Here is a 20251-nt window from a genome sequence, read left to right on the forward strand (position 1 = left end):
AGAGACTCAACAAAACAGACATTCCCAATTAACATTCTCTTCTGTCTCCTTCAATAGCTGAAATTAATTGTGATTAATATGTTATAAGTCATAAAACATTAAAGCCATTTTTAAAATTTAAATTAGAAGCAGCTTCTGTCTTGGCCCAACCTTCAGTTTGCTGATAAATATCATCCTGAGGCCTGTTGAAAGGAGATACACTGACGCCACCGTGTTTCTAATTAAAGACACATGGTAGTGTCACACCAATTGCAGAAAACCTAACCCTTGAGAATTCCCCAGTTTGCTGTTTTTCCATGTTCTCAACACACAATGGATATAAAATAACAATCAAACATTCTTGTCTCTACCTCATGTAAGCCTGCGTTACAAGACAGTAAGTTGTCATTTGAAAGAAAAACAAACCAAAAGATTTTTTTTAAATTATAAAGGTCATTCAAGAATGTGAGTGCCTAAGAAAACAAAAATGAGGGGAAAAAACCCACATAAACAAGTTATAAATGATTTCTCTCCTTTTGTAGGAAAGTTTGGTGTTCACCGATTCCTTGCAGCATACTGATTTCACAAATCAAAGATCCACTTTTCCACACTTATTTTCCAAGTCTGAAACCAGCCATTGCTGGAAAAGCTTACAATACGTTTGAGCAGGTTAGCGAGTCACAACATTTCCCTCAAAACCCAAGAGCGTATTCTTGTTGCAGCATACCTCTGGAGATTCAAACCCACCTCTGCTACACACCAGACTGAGCATCCTCAGCTACATCACAAACTTCTCCAAGTCACCTACGGCCAAAGCGAGGCTCGTGCTGCGACCAGCAGAAATGATGGAGAAGCAGCTTCTAACACAGACATCAGGACATAAGCGGGACACGATTGCCACTGCAGTTCCTTCTGTGCACAAATCCAGAAGCAGGCATGCTGCCACTGTACTGAACACTTACACTAGCAACATCTCCCAGCTGAGTTTCTACTTGGACAGCAACACCAAGCAGGCTAACAGTGCTTGTCACCGAGTCCGTTTTCAAGGAAAGCAGGGATGCACTTTCAAGTACACATGAACCAACACAAGAACCAATATCAATCCAATAATCTAATCTCCTCTTGTCGGTTCTAGCTACGCTGTTAAATGTGCTGGTGGACTACAGACAGATGGTTGTACCTTCAGACCACCAGAGTTTACTCTCAACTCTCCTCAGGTGTTGGAGACTATTGTTGTCACTGGCAGAGTTGTCCATTTTGGTGTTGTACAAAAAAGTTGACAATGCACAGTTCATGTGATGTTATATGACTCATCGTATGTCAAACTTTAAAAACAAGCAAAGTCAGGAAATAATTAAAATCTTAGTTTGTTGGATCTTATTTTGCTCACATTTCTTCTGGCTACTGGGGCAGAAAAGTAAGAGGAGGCAGTGGAAGCCTGACATTGATTCTACTTTTCATATGTTCTGAATAAAGTTTAAATCCTGTGACTACAGTATAATTAAAAACATAATTGCGAGTGCTCTCAGAATTAAGCTCAAGAGGCTTTAGACTATAAAACTAGTGCTTACCATAATCTCCATTTTTCTCCAAAATTCTTCCAATTTAGCCATAGGCTTAAGCCACCAATCAGTGCACTTCAAATACCGCTTGCCTTGAAACCAGAACTGCCTAAGCCACTCAAATTCAACCTGCAAGAGAAAAACATATGGCAGCATAAACATCTATGTTCATTATCTGGAGAAGGAATGGAGTAACGCACGAATCCGGCTATACCTGAACAATTCCACAGAAAAGGAGAAGGTTACCCAAGCATTCATTTCCAAACGCACCCTTACATCCAGTTGTTTTGTTTCTTTTCCACAAGAAGCTGTGACCTGAGCTGCTCCCTACTAACCTAGAGAGGTGCAAACTCAACTCTTTTATTTACATGTGGCACACGTACCAAGAACATTAAAAGTTCAGGTTCACTCATGATTCAGTCAAATACATACCAACTCTGGCTTATTTTGATCAACATTGTGGGTCTGAAAATATTTCAGTCACATAAAAGATTGAAAAAACTTGAAGTACTAAAATCACTAGAATGCAGTCGAATCAATTGCCATGGAATGAGAGCGCAGCATTACAAAGAAACACCATTTCTCATACTTCAGCAAATAATCTGGTTACCAGACAGGCTACCAATACCTTTCGGATGGACCGGATCTCAGGACCAGACAAGAAAGCCCTGCTCAGGTAGAGCTCACTGTAGGGGAGCGGGGATCCTCCCTTTGCCAGATCTGCCCTCACACCAAAACCCTCTCACACCGAACAGCGCGCACACACCATGAGTTAAAAAAAAAAAAAAAAAAAAAAAAAAAAAAAAAAAAAAAAAGCACATTTCAGCTTATTGGGGCATCTGAAGTAGCAGGTTTTTCTAGGACAAAGTTTGTGTGGAAACTATGTTTTACAAAGAAAATAAATCCCCCACTGAAGCAATAAAAATTCCATCAGGAGCAAGCTCATACTTATATTTCGAATATGAAACACAAAAAATTCATATATGGATGGCCCATCAGTTTTAAGATGAGACATAAAAGATAATACAAAAACACAACTTATCAAATATTCTTTAAGCACAATAATTCCCTTTATCTTAATTTCCACTGATGGTTTTTTCCTTTAACAGTAATCCATAGTTCTGGTCTTTAGAACTCTGTATTTATCGCTGTTGTGGTAGTTGCATTTCCCACTGAGTTCAAAGCTACTTTAATCGTTATTTGTACCACAAAGAAGTTTTTGTTTATTTCTGCTCAGCTCCAATGATGCCAACAAAGACAACCTGCCAAGGTGAAAGAATAAAGAGAACTGCCCAAAGCCGTCACCTAACGCTTTCTTTCCTGCAAGGGTGAACAGAACAGCTACAGAAATGTGAGAGTGTTTCGGTTAACATTAACTAAATGTTTGGTCAATGTATGCTAAAGATTACAATAAAAGATGCTTAAATTTGAAGTGTTAAAAAGAATACAAAAGCAATTTCGTTGGTAAAATACAACAATGTGATTGGTTGGCAGACAGATCCTACAATATTTTCAAAAAAACCTGACTGCTGGCCTAGCGACTTTTTTTTTAGCACATAAGTTTGATGACATCATTCCTAAAACAAACCGAAGGACAGCCTCCTTCCTCTATGGTATCCATGAGGTATGAAGGGTCAAGTCATGTTTTTTTTAAAATTAAAAAAATCAGTATACACAGCTTTGGGAAGGCTCAGCATATTGACAGTTCAACTAGAGTTTTAAGCACCTGATACTTTTTTCTGCCCCCACACCTTTTTGGTTTTGCTCTACCACAGAAGGGCTATCACACACGATGTCTGGTAAATGTGTTTCAGGAAATGAATCACATGAGACTATTAATCAATGAAAAATTAAAAAAAAATAAAATCAGTGTTACAACATGGCTGATCATGACAAGACTATTTAATTCAGTCTAATTTTTGACTAGTCATATTGATTTGTTACAGTAATCTACGTAATTTCAGTGTAATTCAAGTCTGGCGTCTTGGCCAAATTTGAAATGTATCTTGATCCTGTACTGAATATACCACATGACACACAAAAGCTGCTTTTTAGGTGCAAGAGGCAAAGTTTAGCAACAAGCTAGTTAATTTTCTGAAGGATTAGCCAGTCTCATCAGAGGTCAGTGTACCAAACTGCAACACGTGGCTGTTTAACGATGTGCACTGCCATTTACCAGGGCTCTCAAACTCAGTCCACATTCATCTCACAATGTCTCAGTTTAGGCACCAGTGATATGATCTCTCTATCGCTCCATCCTTGCTTTAGACATATGCAAGCATAAAGACGTAGTTTTGCTAAAAAACGCCAGAGATTACAGTTATGCTAAGTTTGTTTGGTATTTTTGATTGACACATGAACACTTTTTACACTACATGCATTACTAAGCACACGTTTTAACAAGAACATGTGCCATCTGCTTTCCCAGTTCTCCTCAAAGCTCTATGTCCTCTTGTTTCCACTGAGCTCTCCTCCGTAACCTCTTCTCCTACAGCAGGAAGGCACATCTATTGGCTTGCCTCCTTCCACGAACAGGAGGAGCTGTACCAGGGAACAAAACCCACAACAGTAAATTCTGGAGAGAGACAAAAAGCTCAATTCCCACCTTAGTGGAACTGAAGTTACAGAACATTCATCTTCCGTGACAAAACTTGGAGGTTAACAGCTCTGGCCAAGGATTCTGTCAGAGTTTGAACTTGGAGACTCCCATACATCACAGGTAACTTTTGGTAGCCTTAGAAAGCATTTCACACACAGGACAAAGCCTAAACATACTAACATATTAAAAATACACACACTGAGTGTTTCAGGAATAATTTTCATCTCCTAATTAATTTTCACTTATGACTTACATCTCTGCAAGTAAGCTCAGAATCAGGCCTCACACGTCTAACCTCAACATATTTTCAAGTTGTCCTTTAAACAATGATTAAAAGCCAATTTTAAGTTTCAGTCAATACCGGGTAGTAAAAGGCCAAGAGTAGCATTTGACATTTTGTGAGGCAGTGCTCCTCAGTCAATTATTTAAAAGTATTGGTTATTAAATGCCACACATGCAGGTGATCTATATTTTCCCTCTGCTGTACTAGCCAGTCACCAACCACGGTGTCAGCTTGCTGTGATGTGCTAAAACATATTAACCTTCTGTTGGCTACGTCCACTGCTACCCTTTCTTGGCAGCAACCTCGCTGTCTAACACTGTACCTTCAACTTCACTAGCCCAGGCTTTTCTACACCCCTGGGCGCCCACCGTGCTTAAATTTATCTACTGCTGCCATAAAAATAGATTTGCTGTAGGCAAAAGTGACTGTACCTCACAAGCAGCAGAGCAACCAATTCAGTCTCAAGTTTTAATCATGGTAACCAGGACTTGATAATCGCAACTGAGCAGAAAAACTCCGATTAGGACAAAATCCTACCTTTTCGAACTTGAACACTTACTTTGAAACCTGCTACATTTTCAACACAATCCTCAGATGCTAAAAAACTTCCTCTAGTGTTTTACTTTATAGAGAATTATCCGATTATTAGTTTGTTGTCGGCAAATAAAGAAGTCTTGAAATTACCTCACACAACAGGAATTATTACCAGATTTTGCATTACTTAGAGCAAGGAAAACAAATTTTCTTGGAAATGGGAAGAATAGGCTGGTGATGATATTTTCTGTAGATTTATCTTTATATACATCAACTGTCCAGCAGTGTTTTGTTCCTTCAAAAAGCATTTCCTTGCCAGTAGGTTTCCTCAGGTCCCCTGCAGCTCTGCTTGGGACATACCCCGCATCTGTAGACATTCTGGGTTTCAGTGGAGCCAAGAGGTTTACATTCAGCGAACTCTGCAAGATCAATTATTTCAGGACAAAGTATTACTGGCCAAACAGCAACCTGGTTGCTCAAAGGGGTAACTTCACTCCATGTCTAACACTACATGTGCGTTGTTAGGCTATTGTACTTCCCAGCCATCCAGGTAATTACTCCTCTTCACTCCGTTTACCAGATACCCTGCCACCAAAGGGTTTGTTCAGACTTCAAGCCCATAAGCCACTCAGACAAACAGCACGTGAACACCCTTAATTAAGGTTATCTTTACTTACAACTACAAAGTCCATAGTGGGAGTGAAGTGGCTCGCACATCTAACGAACAGCACAGACCTCACAATTACTCAGAAATTCCTTTGAAGGCTCTTTTAGTGAGGGAGACCATGACAACAAAGCTAAGTCTAAAGAAATATTAAACTTCAAGCTGGCTGCCTGCTGGAGATGCTGAAAACCTCCTGAGGTTAGCATCTTTCTTCTTCCATAGGAATACCTCTGCCAAGGTTCTGACAAACGAGCTCTAGGAAATCTAACGTCAGTAAAGACATCCCCCAGGTACTCACCCATATCTCTTCTTGAGGTTTCTCTGCTCACCACAGAAATTGAAAAAACCTAGGTCCCCACCTATGCTTCAGATCTGCAGTTCAAACCCACTTTATCAGCACAGCAAGTCAATTTTCCTCCCCAGGAATACAAAAGTGAAGGCAGAGAATCACACCTCATTCTTTCACACTTGCTCTTAGGCTTTTTCCCTCTAGCAGACACAGATAATTCACCCAGGTCCCATTTGGCAGAGCAGTTAATTTCAGCACAGACTGAGTCACATGTAGCCTGATGGTACTGCGGAAGTTCTGTTCCAGTTAATGATCTCTGGTGACTATTTCAGAGATGCCAGCAAGAGGGGTAAAAAAACCAAACCTGTAGCATTTCAGGAAGATAAAGAATCTAGAACAACGGCTGCATCTAGTTATCTGAGTTAAAACCCAAGAAAAACTTGAGTTCTTTGATAATATTTGAAAGTAAAATACAACTGTACCACCTCCTCTGGAGATGGGAATGCTACCTAATTTCAAGCTCATGATCTCCAGTCCAGAAAAAAAAATCACAAAGAGGTTCAGAACTAGCAGAGAAAGCTGTATGTCAGACAGAAATACACAGGCAAAACTGGGTGGCAGTTCTTCACCAATTCTGTCTGGCTTTTTGTGCAATTTTGTCTTTTGTATTTAAAAATACTAACAAGCTGGGGAGGGGGGGGAAGAGACAAAATCCTGACCATACTGATCAAATGGAAAACTCGTTTTCATCAGTAGTTACATAGTTTGATTCTTTAAAGAGGCAAAACACTTTCTTGTTCTTCACCTGCCTGTGAAAATTTGAACATAGAACCTAATAGTGCCTGAAAATATAAAGATTTATCATACAGTGATAAGTAAAAGAAAGTAGGAAGCTTTCATATTCAAAAAAAAGTTGCGCTAGCCTCACAGATCCATGTGTTTTCACTTCAGCACTGTTTGAACAAGAAATGCGTGTTTACCACACTGATAAGCCACCAGTAATTTTGTCTACTTGTGCAGCAAATAAATTAAATTTAAATGGCATTTTGATATATAGAACTTATCCTTCAAGTGAAGAGGTTACCCTGGGATTAAAAATAAAATAAAAAAAAAATAAAAGAGGTGAGTATTCTCTTTTCAAATGACATACAGATCCAATGTGTCTACTCAGTCTAAGTGTGCAGTGTGCAGGAGTTAAGCAGTGATTTCTGTTACCGTGTACCCCATCTGTGTAACAGGAAACATCCCCATGTGTCACACGGCAAAATTATTCAGGTGACTGCAAACACCAGGGGCTAGTCTCTCACCTGATGTAAACGGCCCACGTCTTTGATGTTAAAGGACCCGTGCAAATTTACACCAGGTGCGCACGTGGCCCTAGCTGCACAAACCACATATGTGTACAGTTTCATGGACTGAGCCTGATTAATGTTTTGTAAAACCCTGCACGCATCAGACTTCTTTAAATTGCTCTAGGAGCTGTTTTGCTACAAGTCAAGGGTGCAAATCTTTTGCATCGCTATACTCAATTTTACCAACTGTAAACACAATACAGATAAAAATGTGTTCTACGAAGTTTTAATAACAATGCACAGTATTATATTCCTTAGCAGACAGAAGTTTAAACAGGTTACACAACTCTAATGTGAGTGAGAATTACCTATGTACTATACAGCTCCTAATAGTGATCACACTTACCTCAGCAGAAATACAGTACAGCTCCTTCAAAATGTCTGAATATAGGAGTGCTGTAAGAAAACACTAATATTTAAGCAGAAAGTGGTTCAGAAGTTGGTATTAACTGGTTGCAATAGCTGTTTTTAAAGAAAGATGATCACCAGTGCTTTACAGCTAGGAACAGCTGAAAGCTTTGTTTCAGGGAGAATGACAGCTTTCCAGAGCTAAACAATCTGTCACGTAAAACTCCTAATACATAGCCTTGACTACATTTTCTGTAACTTTTAAAAAAGAGAGAAACAAAAGGAAGTATTACGTTTACCACCTTCAGAAACACTCCCCTTTTAAGAAGACCCAGTCCACTGTGTCACATTCCTGACTCTATCCACTAACAGAGAATAAGCCAAATGACTTTTTTTTTTGTGATACTGCCTACTTTTATACCACAGGAAAAACTTCCTGTTTCCACAGGTTCCCAAAACACTGTCTGGTACTTTCAGTTCATTTGTCAAATCAATGTGTTTGTTAAGACTCCAGATCTATACTTCAAACAAGAAAGCACTGCCAGCTTCAGCGGAACCCTGTGAAAGTGCATTATTACACCGGCACATTTTGTAGCACAGAACAACCTGTTTAAATATGTTCCTCACAATTATTTCCACTGTACTTCCTTCAGCTTCTACTTTAAAGCACATACCCACAATTGTGTCACACCTGACATTCTGTAAAAAACCTGGTTCAACACCTGACAAACAGAAAAAATTTACTTGCTCTTTCCCTCTAGTTTTTTTTTTCTCTCTCCCTTTTTGCTAGAGAAGTGCTACAGCAGTTTGGTTTGTCCACCACACTATCAGATTCGGTGCAATATTACTGAAACTACGCTTTCACTCTACCAGCAGAGGGATCTTAAGGAGGAAAAATGAAAACTTCATGGGAATGAAAGTATCAATCCAAGTTAATCCCAATTATTGTAAGAAAGTCACCAAAAACCCCATTTCAAACTTATAGAGAGCAATGCCTTCTGTGAACACACTTAATTGCCATTAACTCCAGGAGCAGACTGCACCTCTCAGAACCTGGCTGAAGTATTTTCAGTGCAGATCATCTCACCTCATTATGAATTTCTTCTACTTGCTTTATAACTGCAGTTTCCAGTGATTTCAAAGACAAAGCCATTGAATCAGGATCAGTCTGTAAATTCTGGAGTGCCAGTTCACATTGTGCAAAGATGTATTCCAAGGTTCCTCTTGAACACTATAAAGATACAATACAAATGATATATATCCACTTCAGAACATGGGTATTTCTCAAATACACTGAACTGTTTGCTTCTGAAATAACCAAAGTGAAGAAGCAGAAGGGATATATTTCTGTAACTTTATCTCATGATCTTTTAAACAAAAGCATAATGCGCCCTGGATAGTCTATATAGTTATTAATATAAGTTATGCAAAAGTCTAATTCATCAAACATCTAGCCAACCAGTACAGCATAGACTGAAAAGAGAAAGAAAATAATTCCTTCTAAATTTATTTTACAAATATGGCATACAAAAACATGGCCATATTTCCCATCTGGTCATTTACAGATGCTTGCTGGCCAGTTTTTTTTACAGTATTTCACAATCAGTTGTATTTGCCTGGTTGCATGGGCTCCCAGTAACACTCAAATGGAGTTCCGTATCCAGTCTGAGAAAGTTGCTTGCTGACAAGGTATAGATAATATCAACAAAACAAATTTGCAGTTCTGCTCCTTTTATTTTGTTTTCATTAGATTTCCTTCAAAATTAGAAGGAAATATATAAAAGTCCTTTTGAAACAAAAGAAAGAAGACATCTACGTTTTTAAATTATTTTCAGCTATCCGCACCTTCAGCTAAATTTCCAGGAACAATATTGAATAGGGACCTCCTGGTCTCATATTCTTTGTAAACAAGATTTCCATACTATAAAACTTGAATTCACAACACTTTAAAATAAAACAACAAAGCATAATCACTTAATGGAGAAACTTTTAAGACTGTGAAAATAAGTGTGCATTTTCCTGCAAAAGTAACAGAGACAGGAGCAGTAGGTCAGAGCACTCTCAAAATGAGAGGGGAAAAATATAGAACTATTTGTTTTAAAAAGTATTGTGTAGCTTAACTTTATGTCAAAGCCCAGTTCAAAAAAGCAGAGAGTGTATTTGTCTGGGAAACAAATGCACTTTTTAAAGTATTACAACTTATATGTTTGTATATGTCCGTGTTTGCTGCTATTGCTTTACTTCTATTCCTGCAGAAATTAGGAATAATAATAAAAAAAAAAAAAAAAATACAGTTGTTGGTACAATCCTTCAATAATCCATGAGGTGTAGCGTAGCACATTCTTAATTCGTATCTTACATGCCTAATTGCGAGTTTAGGCTAACAACCAATGTAGAAATAACCCTACCTCAATCCAAAAATAAAGAAATAGCTGTCGTTCAAGAGAACAGCCTGAGTCACAAGCATAACTGTGAGCCACAGCTCTGGATAAAGCAACATGATGCTACACATATGGTACCAGAAGATTCGTTTTGCAAAAGGCCAAGCAGCAAACCGCTGTTGATACTTACATCTGCCACCCTGTGAGTCGAGCTGAATCGAGGTGGAAAACCAGCCAGAACACAGTGCTGATGTGTCATGTTGAGGTCATCTAGGGACAGATTAGAAATCCTTAAGTACAGGGAAAAATTATACTTACTAAAACATATTCTGTCTGAATATGGATTAGAGACACTACATTAAGCATTTAAAGGAAAAAATAGGGAATGCAGTCAGATAGCAGTAGAGTTGTAATGTTTAGCAGCGCAAGATCACTATTCATTGTCCTAGTGTTGCAAACATCTCTACTCTTACTACTTTTCTCCCAGTTTACACAATTTAGAAGTGGCATTTTCCCACCTCTTATGAGGAAAGTTCAACTAAAGTAAATTCCTTCAAAGCTGAGGATCACTATAAACAACACACTACTCAGAAATTACAATTTCTTTACTCAAAAATCACTAAACAATACTGATATTTCTTGAAAAAAAGAAACAAAGAAAGAAAAAAGACAAAGACATATTATTTAATCTTTTTATCTGAAACTTATCTGCAGTTCTCCCTTCAGCTCAGAGCCAGAAAACTGGGAACCCAGAAACCTGTCTCCAAAGCATTTTATTTGTGACTAACCTGGAGTCTGTATTTTCAATAATATCTATTTTTTCAAGGAATTTAGCTTCAGTCATCTTAATACAGCATGATGAGAAATTATCAAGCTTCATCCTTCCATGATATAAATATAATATCTCTTTAAGAGGTCAATATTTGCGTATCTGAAACCCGATATCCCAAATTCCTACTAATTTTTGAAAATGCTCTTCTGACCATAATGACAGACTACCAGACTGAAAAGACCAGGGTGTGAGGTTTAATGGTATTCTCTTTATTATTGAAAAAAAGATGCTCTAAAACTTTTACTAGTTTAAACTTCAAAATTGAGAACAGCCTAATGAACAAGAATTCAGGAAAATCACTGAATTTATCCAGTTGTAAAAACTTTGGCTTCTTTTTATGAATTTTATAAGCAACTATTAACAAAGTTCATACCCAAGACAGCACATAGTATCACAAACTCAAAAAAAAAAAAAAGAAAAAAAAAATCAGAAAAACAATTTATATAAGGAATAGTGTTATGAAACAGGATTGTACTCCCATGAGAAAATTTAGATGGGAGGCTTGTTTTCTATTTGCATGAGGTTTGCAGATAGGAGCTGAGAAGCTTGAAAAAACACTGAAAAAAACCCCAAAAAGAACATAGGAAAAAGTGATTTCCTACAAAAAACATGAGAGTTAAAATGCATAGAGCCAAGTCTTGCAAGGACCACAGAACAATATTATCTCTGGACACTACAATATTTAAATATCACAATCACTGTCGAGAAGAACTGTGACAGAAAATAAACCTAAACACTTCCACTGCCCCATCCAGTGCCCATTCACTGTGGCGTGTTTTATGTAGGGAACACAGCATTAAAAACATTATATTTAGATTTGCATCTTCATTCAAACCCCTGGCAAATCTTTCCTTGTAGAGCTCCCCCTTGAAATTTCTTCCAACTGTCTCTAATCCTTTACGACTCTTAGAAAGAAGCCTGTAATTTTAATTTAAGAGTTTATAATTCATCTAAAACTGCAATTGTACAAAAATAGTTGAAGCTTCATGGATTGCATGGCTCAAAGGATATTTGAAAAGTACATTCTAGGTCTTAAAAGATTACAGTAAAGATGTGCTTTTCTTTTCCTTCTAAAAATACATTAATTGAAAAGAAAAAGCACTTTTTGCTAAATTGGCCATTGTACATCTGGCAGTAAAAGCTTTTGTTCAGGTACAGGACACTACATCCAGATTCCTACACTGGGTTTACAGCCCAACCAAAACTGCTACCTTCCTCCGACACCCATGTCAAAACTACCATGGTGCTCTCATGGTTTTTAGTACAGTTCCAAGAACCATCACACAATCCCTTCTCCTTAAAACAGTTTTGCCTTCTGTATGGATGCTTATCAGACACATAAGCCCATTAACTAACTGCCAGGTAAGAAAGAAGTTTTGAGAATTGAACAACAATTTTCTGCTTACATGACTGTTCCTCTTGCCGAGCTTTCCCACATCTATGAAAAATGCTGTCACTTGCACACACTATTTTTCTGAAGTGGGATCGGGCTTTTCACTTGTTTAAAACTTATAAACACTACAAATTATCTGCATTTAAAACAGGAATTCTAGAAAATAATCAAGAAAAACTAACAAAGTCCAATACATGCTAGAGTGCTATCCTGACCAAAGAAGACTTCTCAGTCAAAGCCTGATCACACACATTAAAGCCGTTCATATCGACCTGAATGAATGGGATACCATTGTGCCACCAGTCATCACGCACATACGGATGATTACTTGCACTTTAGGCAGTATAATGCCCAAACCTGTTTCCTCAAACCACTGACAATATTGTAAAGGGCTTGTTTGCATTCAAAGGAACACAACTTGGTTGGTTACAGACACTTGGAATTTAAATGCTGGAAAAAATAACTTCATTTTTCCGTCTGAGGTGGAACACTAAGAAACAAGGAGACTATTTCCTGCATACATGGATATGGCAAAATCCGTATTTCTTTTACATGGACTGTATTCTTCTTTTATTTCTACTGCTTTCTGCTTGCCACTTCCCAATGAATCACCTTCAACCTTACGGCCAGATCCCATTAAAGGGCCACTATAGCTGAGCTAAGATTTATTAAAAGAAATTTATCACACGTATTATTGTTTACAGGTGGCCAAAGCCAACTTGGAAACCAAAGTTATCAACTTGAAGTCTGTTTAAATAATTTGGAGGTCAGAATTCGACTTTACAGACAAAGCACTAAGAAGTCACAAGAACGTTTAGCAGATTATCTGATTAGTTGTAAATGCACACAACTATTTGACACATAATCTCCAGCTACAGAAACTTCATCTAGTATAAAATACAGTTGCAAAATTGAGTTTTTATTTAATACAGATTCCTATTCCTCACATCTGCAGGAAAAAAAAAAAAAAGAAAAAAAAACCAAAAACCTCACCAAACAACACAAAACCATAAACCTAGGGGTAAGGAGAGGTTAGGGGACTTGCCAAAGTTTGCATGGAAATTCTCTGGGAGAAGCAGGCTTACAGCTCCTAAAACTACTGCTGATGTTCTAACACCTGCCCACCCTTCTACCATGCCGATCAGATGCAGACTGCTATTCCCCATGCGGACCCCCTTATCAGACCAGCTTCGCAGTGATTTTCTGGCTATTTACAGACAGCAGATACTTCTTGGAATCTGGATGCCGCATATTAAATTGTGGCAGTAAGCTCACATCATAGATCTTTCTGTCCCTGTGCAGGCTTCTGCTATCCTGTTCTTTTCCCAAACACATCTCTCCTGGTACAGAATCTCAGCAGTTCTCTCCACTGCTTGAAACCACCGCCAGTTCCTCTCCGATCCTGTTCTTCTCAGTCCCTGTCCCTGCCCTGCCCACACCTCACCATATGCTTTCAGCGACCACCGTTCAGATAGGTGAATTACCTGGGCACCACCAGCAGAAACACTGAAAGCCCTGGGCTCGTACAGCGTTGGTCAAAAGAACAGGCTAACAGGTACGTGTATGTATATACACTTAACTAACACACGTACAATTAAGTAATTCTACTACGTAAGTAATTATCAGAGCACCAGTGAGGCGAGGAGCCAAAGCACTCAGAAAGAAACAACGACTGCATACTCCAGCCACTGCAGCCCATTGTGACGTAACGAGTACAAGGCAGAACGAAAGGAAATCAGTTCTTAGCCAGTCTTTATTGAAAGGAGCAGGGACTAAAGGCCCAAAACTTATCACTCCTAGGTCAAGTACTTCCCAAGAAAACACAAACCACAACGGAAAATGTTCTCAGAATCAGCCACAGGGGTTTATATCATCTTTTCTATCTTCTTTCAAGTGTTCTTCCTGAACTTTTCACAACTTTAGTTTTCTCTTTGTCATCTATTTCATGAAGCAAGTAACATGTACAGTGGGGTTTAAAGCACTTGTAAAAGCTCTGATATTCTGAACACTACAAACAAAAGTGAAGTGGACGCATGCTATTAGTTTTCTTAACTACCATAAACAAATAATTTTATTTTTAACCATATTACAGTGCAATTTTCAAAAGCACTGAAAGGCTTTTCCACCATTTCCAATCCTACTTGTATTCAAACGCAGACAACGCTTCAACAGGAGGAAACCTAACCAAAGTAGTTTTACTGTAAATATGTCAATAAAAAGCACCAGAAAGGTGTGTCTCCCAAAAATTCTGGACTATTACTTCCACAACAAAAAGCTAGAGAGATGATCTGTCCTCAACTAAGAAATAGTTTTAGTTTTTAAACAAGAACAGTGTGCACAAACAAAACACAGAATGAACTAAAATGCTGAATTAAAAAAAAAAAAAATGTTCAGATGCCTGGAATGTGCCAAACTTCATGATCAAAGTTTGGTCATGACAAATACCTTTCCGGGGTTCAAAGTCTTAATAATCAAGGAATATAGCGTTTGGATTAAATGCGGACTCCAGAGAAAAAAAAAAAAAAAAAAGAAAAGGAGGTAAAAAACACCAACACATTCAAGATGCTAGAGAGCAAAGAGGGTTCAAGTTAGCTTGTGGAAATAGAAGCAGATTAAATATCTAGAAATAGCTTAATGAGCCACTATATACATGTGGAAGTGTTTCCATTAAATATTTATCTTTAACCACAAGCCAACCTCTGCAATGTGTGCACTCCACTTCTGGTTGGTTATGAAAATAATGTTTTGATGCTTCTTGAACTATAATTTGCTGGGCGTGGGGAGGCGTATAAGATTCCAAGTTCATCTTCATGCTGTTTTAAAACCCTAACCTTCAAGCAAGAGCTTGATCTATGGGAAACAGCTGCAGCAAAGTAAATCTCCCTTTGAAAAAGTCCAGAATGTGTTTTTGTTAAGTATGTTTTGAAGTCACGGTAGAAAAATTAGTGAAAATTGTAAATCTGCTTGCAAATCTGGTTGTGTCTAACTCAAAGATTAGGGGAAAGATTCCAATTTAATAGCAGAGACCATGACAGCCCCAGTTAAGCGTGCGCTTGGTCAGAGCAGATGGGGCCCTTTGCTCACCTCCACGCGCTTTGGATTTATTGCATGCACCCAACACGTTTCATATTAGACACCCCTCGCCTGTGTACTTGAGACAGCAGGATTCAGTATGCACTTCCTCTGCAGACCAATATTTTATTCTAAATTGAGCTAAAGTGTTTCCGTTTCATGAGTGATATAAAGTTCAGATTTGAGTTTTCAGGCAGCACACTTGCAGTCATTCTGTACATCTTTTTTCTTCACATTAGGAAAAGCAAGCCTTAAAAAAAAAAAAAATCTGTCTTGCTGAAAGTAATTTTGGATTTTGTTTGGTTTTGTTTAAACAAAATACATTTATATTATTCTAATAGCTTACTTGAAGGATTAATTTGATCACCTCATGTTTAGTATTAATAAACATTTAAATTATGGCTTATGATCTCATCTGAAGAGGACTGCTCAGAATAACAAAAAACATTTTATAGAACCAGTGAAGCTGGAAATCCTGATCTTTTTGTTACTTTGATATGCCCATTGACCAGGATTTACAAGTTACTGTACTTGCACACTAGCACTAGCAATATTAAGTTACCACAATTTCGTATCTAAGATGTGTGTGTACAATGTCAGGAAATAGTTGGGGTATTACAGGTACAGGAATTGGTAGGACCTGACTTTTTAATTATAAGCAACACACTGAATTTGATGTTTCAGTATTCCACAGCATCCATATAAAGCAGTCAGCACTACACCATTCCAACAACTGGAAGCACAGACCTCCAGAGTTGCTAAGTTTTCTGCTAGAGTTGGATGAGTCAATGGCTGTCAGAAATAGTACACAACCCTATCAATCAGTTGCCCTACGTCGACAGCTGCTACTGCCTGCAGTACTCTTAACATTATATTTTCTAGATGCCTTGCATATTGCTGCCCCTGCTTTAAAAATAATGGGAGCAAGAAGACTTTGCTTACTGAAATGAGGTTCTGGAACATATGATGGATAAAGGCACAAGAAAAATGTATCTAAACCTGGCTTCTTTATTGTCAAGTTACTTTATATACAAAGTTTTCATATTTTAACTTTCAGATGGCATCCTCAAATGCCTCTTCTTAAAAGTCAGTTTAAAACAATCCGAACAGTAAAAGACACTAAAACTGTATATGTCCACTTATATTGTCTTCCACTTCAAGCAAAAATGATAAAGGCAGTTCTGCTGCACGTAGAAAGCTAATAAAAGGGTCGGTTTGAGAATACGCTCTCAGACTGTATAAAATAATATTTTTTAAAAAAAAATATCTCCGGAAAAAAAATTAAAAGGCTATGGAAATGCAGAAGAGATTATCAAACACCTGGCCTACAGAGCTCAAACCTGTAGCTTTTCACTAAGCATTAATATGAAAGTGACTTACACATAGCCTTCTGTCATAGTTTAGCTCCGCTCAGGACCAAGCTGCCCAGTCTCTCACTCACTGCTCCGCACCCTCCAGTGGGACAGAGAGAATTGGTAAACAAAAGGCAGCAAAACTCATGTGCTGAGATTATACAAAAAATAAACTTTAAAGAAATAACAGAAGAAAACAAAACAGAGATTGAAAACAAATATATAGTACAATAGCTCACAGCAAATCCCAGTGCCCAGTTTCCTCTCGAGTAGCAGGAACCCGTGCTCAGCACCCTTCCCACTGATATACTGAGCATGGTGTGGAACAGCTTGGGCCAATTTGGGTAAACTTACCCCACCTGTTGGCTAATTGGTAACCTGTCCCAGCTGGGTGCCCCAGCCACAGGTGCCACCAGCTCCAGTTCCCCTCCCAGCTCAGGTGAGTGTTAACTCCATCCTAGCCAGAACCAGGACATCTTCAAAAGAATGTTTAATATATCCCTTGTTTCTATCTAAACATTATTATGATGTTATGTCTTAAATAACCTAAGATTCTGACCTGCCCTTCATATAGCATCCCTGATAATACTTTAGTTATTGTTTATAAATTCCATCAGGAAATAAAAAAAGTCCTTATGATCTGTAACTCAGTCACCTACAATCTACAGTATTTTGCAATAAAAATACTGAAACTAGACCTCTTCTTTTATTACTTGTCTTCTGAATCTGTTGCACAGCAAAGCTGTGTATGCACAAACTTTCCAGTCAGGAAGGATTAGGTAAGAAGTTTACTTGATGCCCAAACTGCTGCTGCACAGAAAATAGATTAATAATTCCCTTTCTAGGAATGTTTACCTGCCACTTAGACTTCACATTCATATAAGAAATGTCTCCATTTCCCTTCAGGCTGCTACTGTATATCCTCACAAATACAGAGAAGGGAGACACATCTACACCACTGTGCCAAAGGATTTCACATCTTAACACCTGATCTGTACATGTCTGAATACACTTACGAGCAGACAGCCCAGTTCTTTTATACAAGATACTTCAGCCATGACAGTGCACAGGATCTGATGAGGTAACTGAGAACAAAGAGTGGTATAGGTTTTTTAGGATTGCCCACAAACGTATTGCTTGTAGTAAGCAAACTGTTACAATATTAGTTGGACAATAAAAGTGAAAGGTAAAAGTGAAAAGACTGTTCAACCCAATAAGCCGGCAGTGCGATAGGTCATTCCAGGGACATTCCATGGTGTCCACCTTCCCAACCACAAACACAGAAAGAGGGAACACTGCGAGTGCTCTCACTCTTCAAAGATGTCTGTTAAGCCAAGTCACTGAACAGGCAAACACAATGTCAGAGGCATTGTTTGTGTTTTGAGTTGTGCGATTTACAACTAAATTTGTTTAAACAAAAATTATAAATTATAAGCCAAAAGAGAAAGCAACAGATTTTCTGTGAACAAGTCTTTGCCACAGTTCTTGCCTTGCTTGTTTCAATGGAAACACTTAGTGTCTGAGCTCAGCTGCTCAAGTAAATTAATTCAATTTAATTGTCTTTTTGTAATCCTCTACACTTGAGACATTGAGACTCCCATACTCTTGGGAGTATGACAGCTCTGTTCCTTATGATCTTAGTACAATCCCACTCACAGAAAATAGTATGTTTGAATATACACATGGAGAACTGTAGCAGGAGGAGAGAAGCGTCACATCTAATATTAGTGACCAATAAAACATCCACAGATTGGCGTAATGGTTGACACTTCAAGAAGCATGGTACCAGAAAACTTTAACACTACCACAGTTACATCTTCCATAATACCTGGCCAGTCTATATACCAAACTCAAGAACGGATTTTTTTTTTGTGGAACGTAACAGATGCAGATGCTCACAGTTACTCAGTAAAACAGCATTAAGAATAGAAAAAGGAATAAGCACCTATCAATACAAGGATGGGACAGGTCCAGCTTAACTTCTCACAAGATCTGGGAAAATTCTGCTTATGGCCTGAAGCCGGAATGGGACTAGCAATTCTGGCTGCACAAGAGACAGAAAAGGCTCAATAAGAGTATTTTGCTTTTTTAGCTGTGACATGAAAGAAACATTAGGGAAAAAGTTCCCCAAAATATACTGGATAGTGGGCAGAGTAGGAGAAATTTATTATACACTCTAGCCAGATCTCATATCTTTCTAAACAAGCAGTCCTAACTGAAAAGAAGGTATGATAATTTATATTAAAATAAATGTTATTTTCTCTGTTTTCAACAGAAAGTTCACCTTCTTAGCCCTTGAAAATTACCAAGCATTAAGTAGAAGTCTCCTTGGTGAAGCGGTATTGCTAATCCAGGTGTCTCTATGTCCCACGCTACTTTCAGGCCTACATGCCAAACAGCGGGGTCTCTTCCCTTCAGTGTCTCTTCATTACCTTCTTCCACGGCCGAACCTTAAAGAGAGAGAGGGAAAAACACCACAAAGAAAATAGACAAGGTGAGAACCATAAAATACAAAATTTAGTCTAAGAATATAGACTTAATGATATTCCACATTGGTACAATCTAAATAGGCTTAAACTTTCTATAATCTCCGTTTGGTGGTACAATCGTCATCTCCAAATTCAGAAGGATGTAATAGGTTCAAAAAAATAAATGGTGCCATATGAGATCAATAACTTTGAAAACTTCATGTGAACTACAAAGGAAAAGGCAAATCAAGGCAAAGTTTGTAACGGACTCAAGTTTTTCTGAAGTTCTCAAGTATATGTAATGGGAGTTGTAGTTAATCTTCACTCTTTTTTTTTTTTTTTTTTACATTACCAAGACTATAAGCATACAAGAAAAAAGAAAAAAGTGCAGCAACACTGATGTAAAAACAGATAACTTCTGAAAGGATTCCAAGTCATAAACTGCCAATGCATTTTATGAACAGTTTCATTTGTTTATATACTTACAATTTCACCAAATCATAAACTGAGGCAAAGTAAGGCAACATAACGGGCACAAAATACAATCTGGACCAATAAAACTGAGCAAATCTGGGAATCACATATGTTGTTCTTTTCTCAAAGTTCTTCATCAAACGTGCTAGATAAGACGTGCAAGAGCCAATGAAGCTTCAGTGCATTTGTCCCAACATTTTTCTTATCATTAAGCAACATGAATGTGTTGAGTCTGGGGGAAAAAATAATCCACTGCACAGAAATAGTATTTAGAGCTTAATCCCTCAGCACTATTTTCATAAGCTTACTTCGCTGCAGTATAAATTGAAAGATACAGTCAGCATTTATAACAAGGTATTTGGGAGCTATGGTGTAACCGTTTTATGGCTGAAGTACCAGAGCGTTTGGACAGAGGGAGGATGAAGTTTTAACAAGCAGTTGGCACAGAACAGCAGCGAACGGTTAGAGATCACCAGCTGTACAGTACGCCTCATTATTGCTTGTAAGTTGGTAACTGCGTCCATTTCAAACGTGCTTTCATGTAATACCTTTTAAAACTTTTGTCTTCATTTAATTCTAGAATAAAAATACTAAAATAAAGTTCTATAACGCTTATTACAATATGCGCATATAAAAAGTGACCTTGAACTCACACTTTCAAAATACTCA

General features: G+C 38.0%; 1 protein-coding gene across 4 annotated transcripts in view; it reads right to left on the reverse strand.

Annotated features, from left to right (window-relative positions):
• The window catches only part of FTO (FTO alpha-ketoglutarate dependent dioxygenase), a 236324-nt gene that overhangs the window by 159840 nt on the left and 56233 nt on the right, over nucleotides 1-20251 (reverse strand). For all 4 annotated transcript variants that reach the window (XM_086758073.1, XM_086758072.1, XM_086758074.1 and 1 more), the window contains exons 4-7: nucleotides 18947-19090; nucleotides 10182-10261; nucleotides 8698-8841; nucleotides 1551-1670 (exon numbers count right to left, since the gene is read on the reverse strand). In XM_086758073.1, coding sequence (XP_086614199.1) covers nucleotides 1551-1670; nucleotides 8698-8841; nucleotides 10182-10261; nucleotides 18947-19090 — 488 coding nt within the window. The remainder of the gene's footprint in view (nucleotides 1-1550; nucleotides 1671-8697; nucleotides 8842-10181; nucleotides 10262-18946; nucleotides 19091-20251) is intronic.

This window comes from Chlamydotis macqueenii, chromosome 13 (assembly GCF_036417535.1).
Source record: "Chlamydotis macqueenii isolate bChlMac1 chromosome 13, bChlMac1.mat, whole genome shotgun sequence".
NCBI classification, from domain to species: Eukaryota; Metazoa; Chordata; class Aves; order Otidiformes; family Otididae; genus Chlamydotis; species Chlamydotis macqueenii.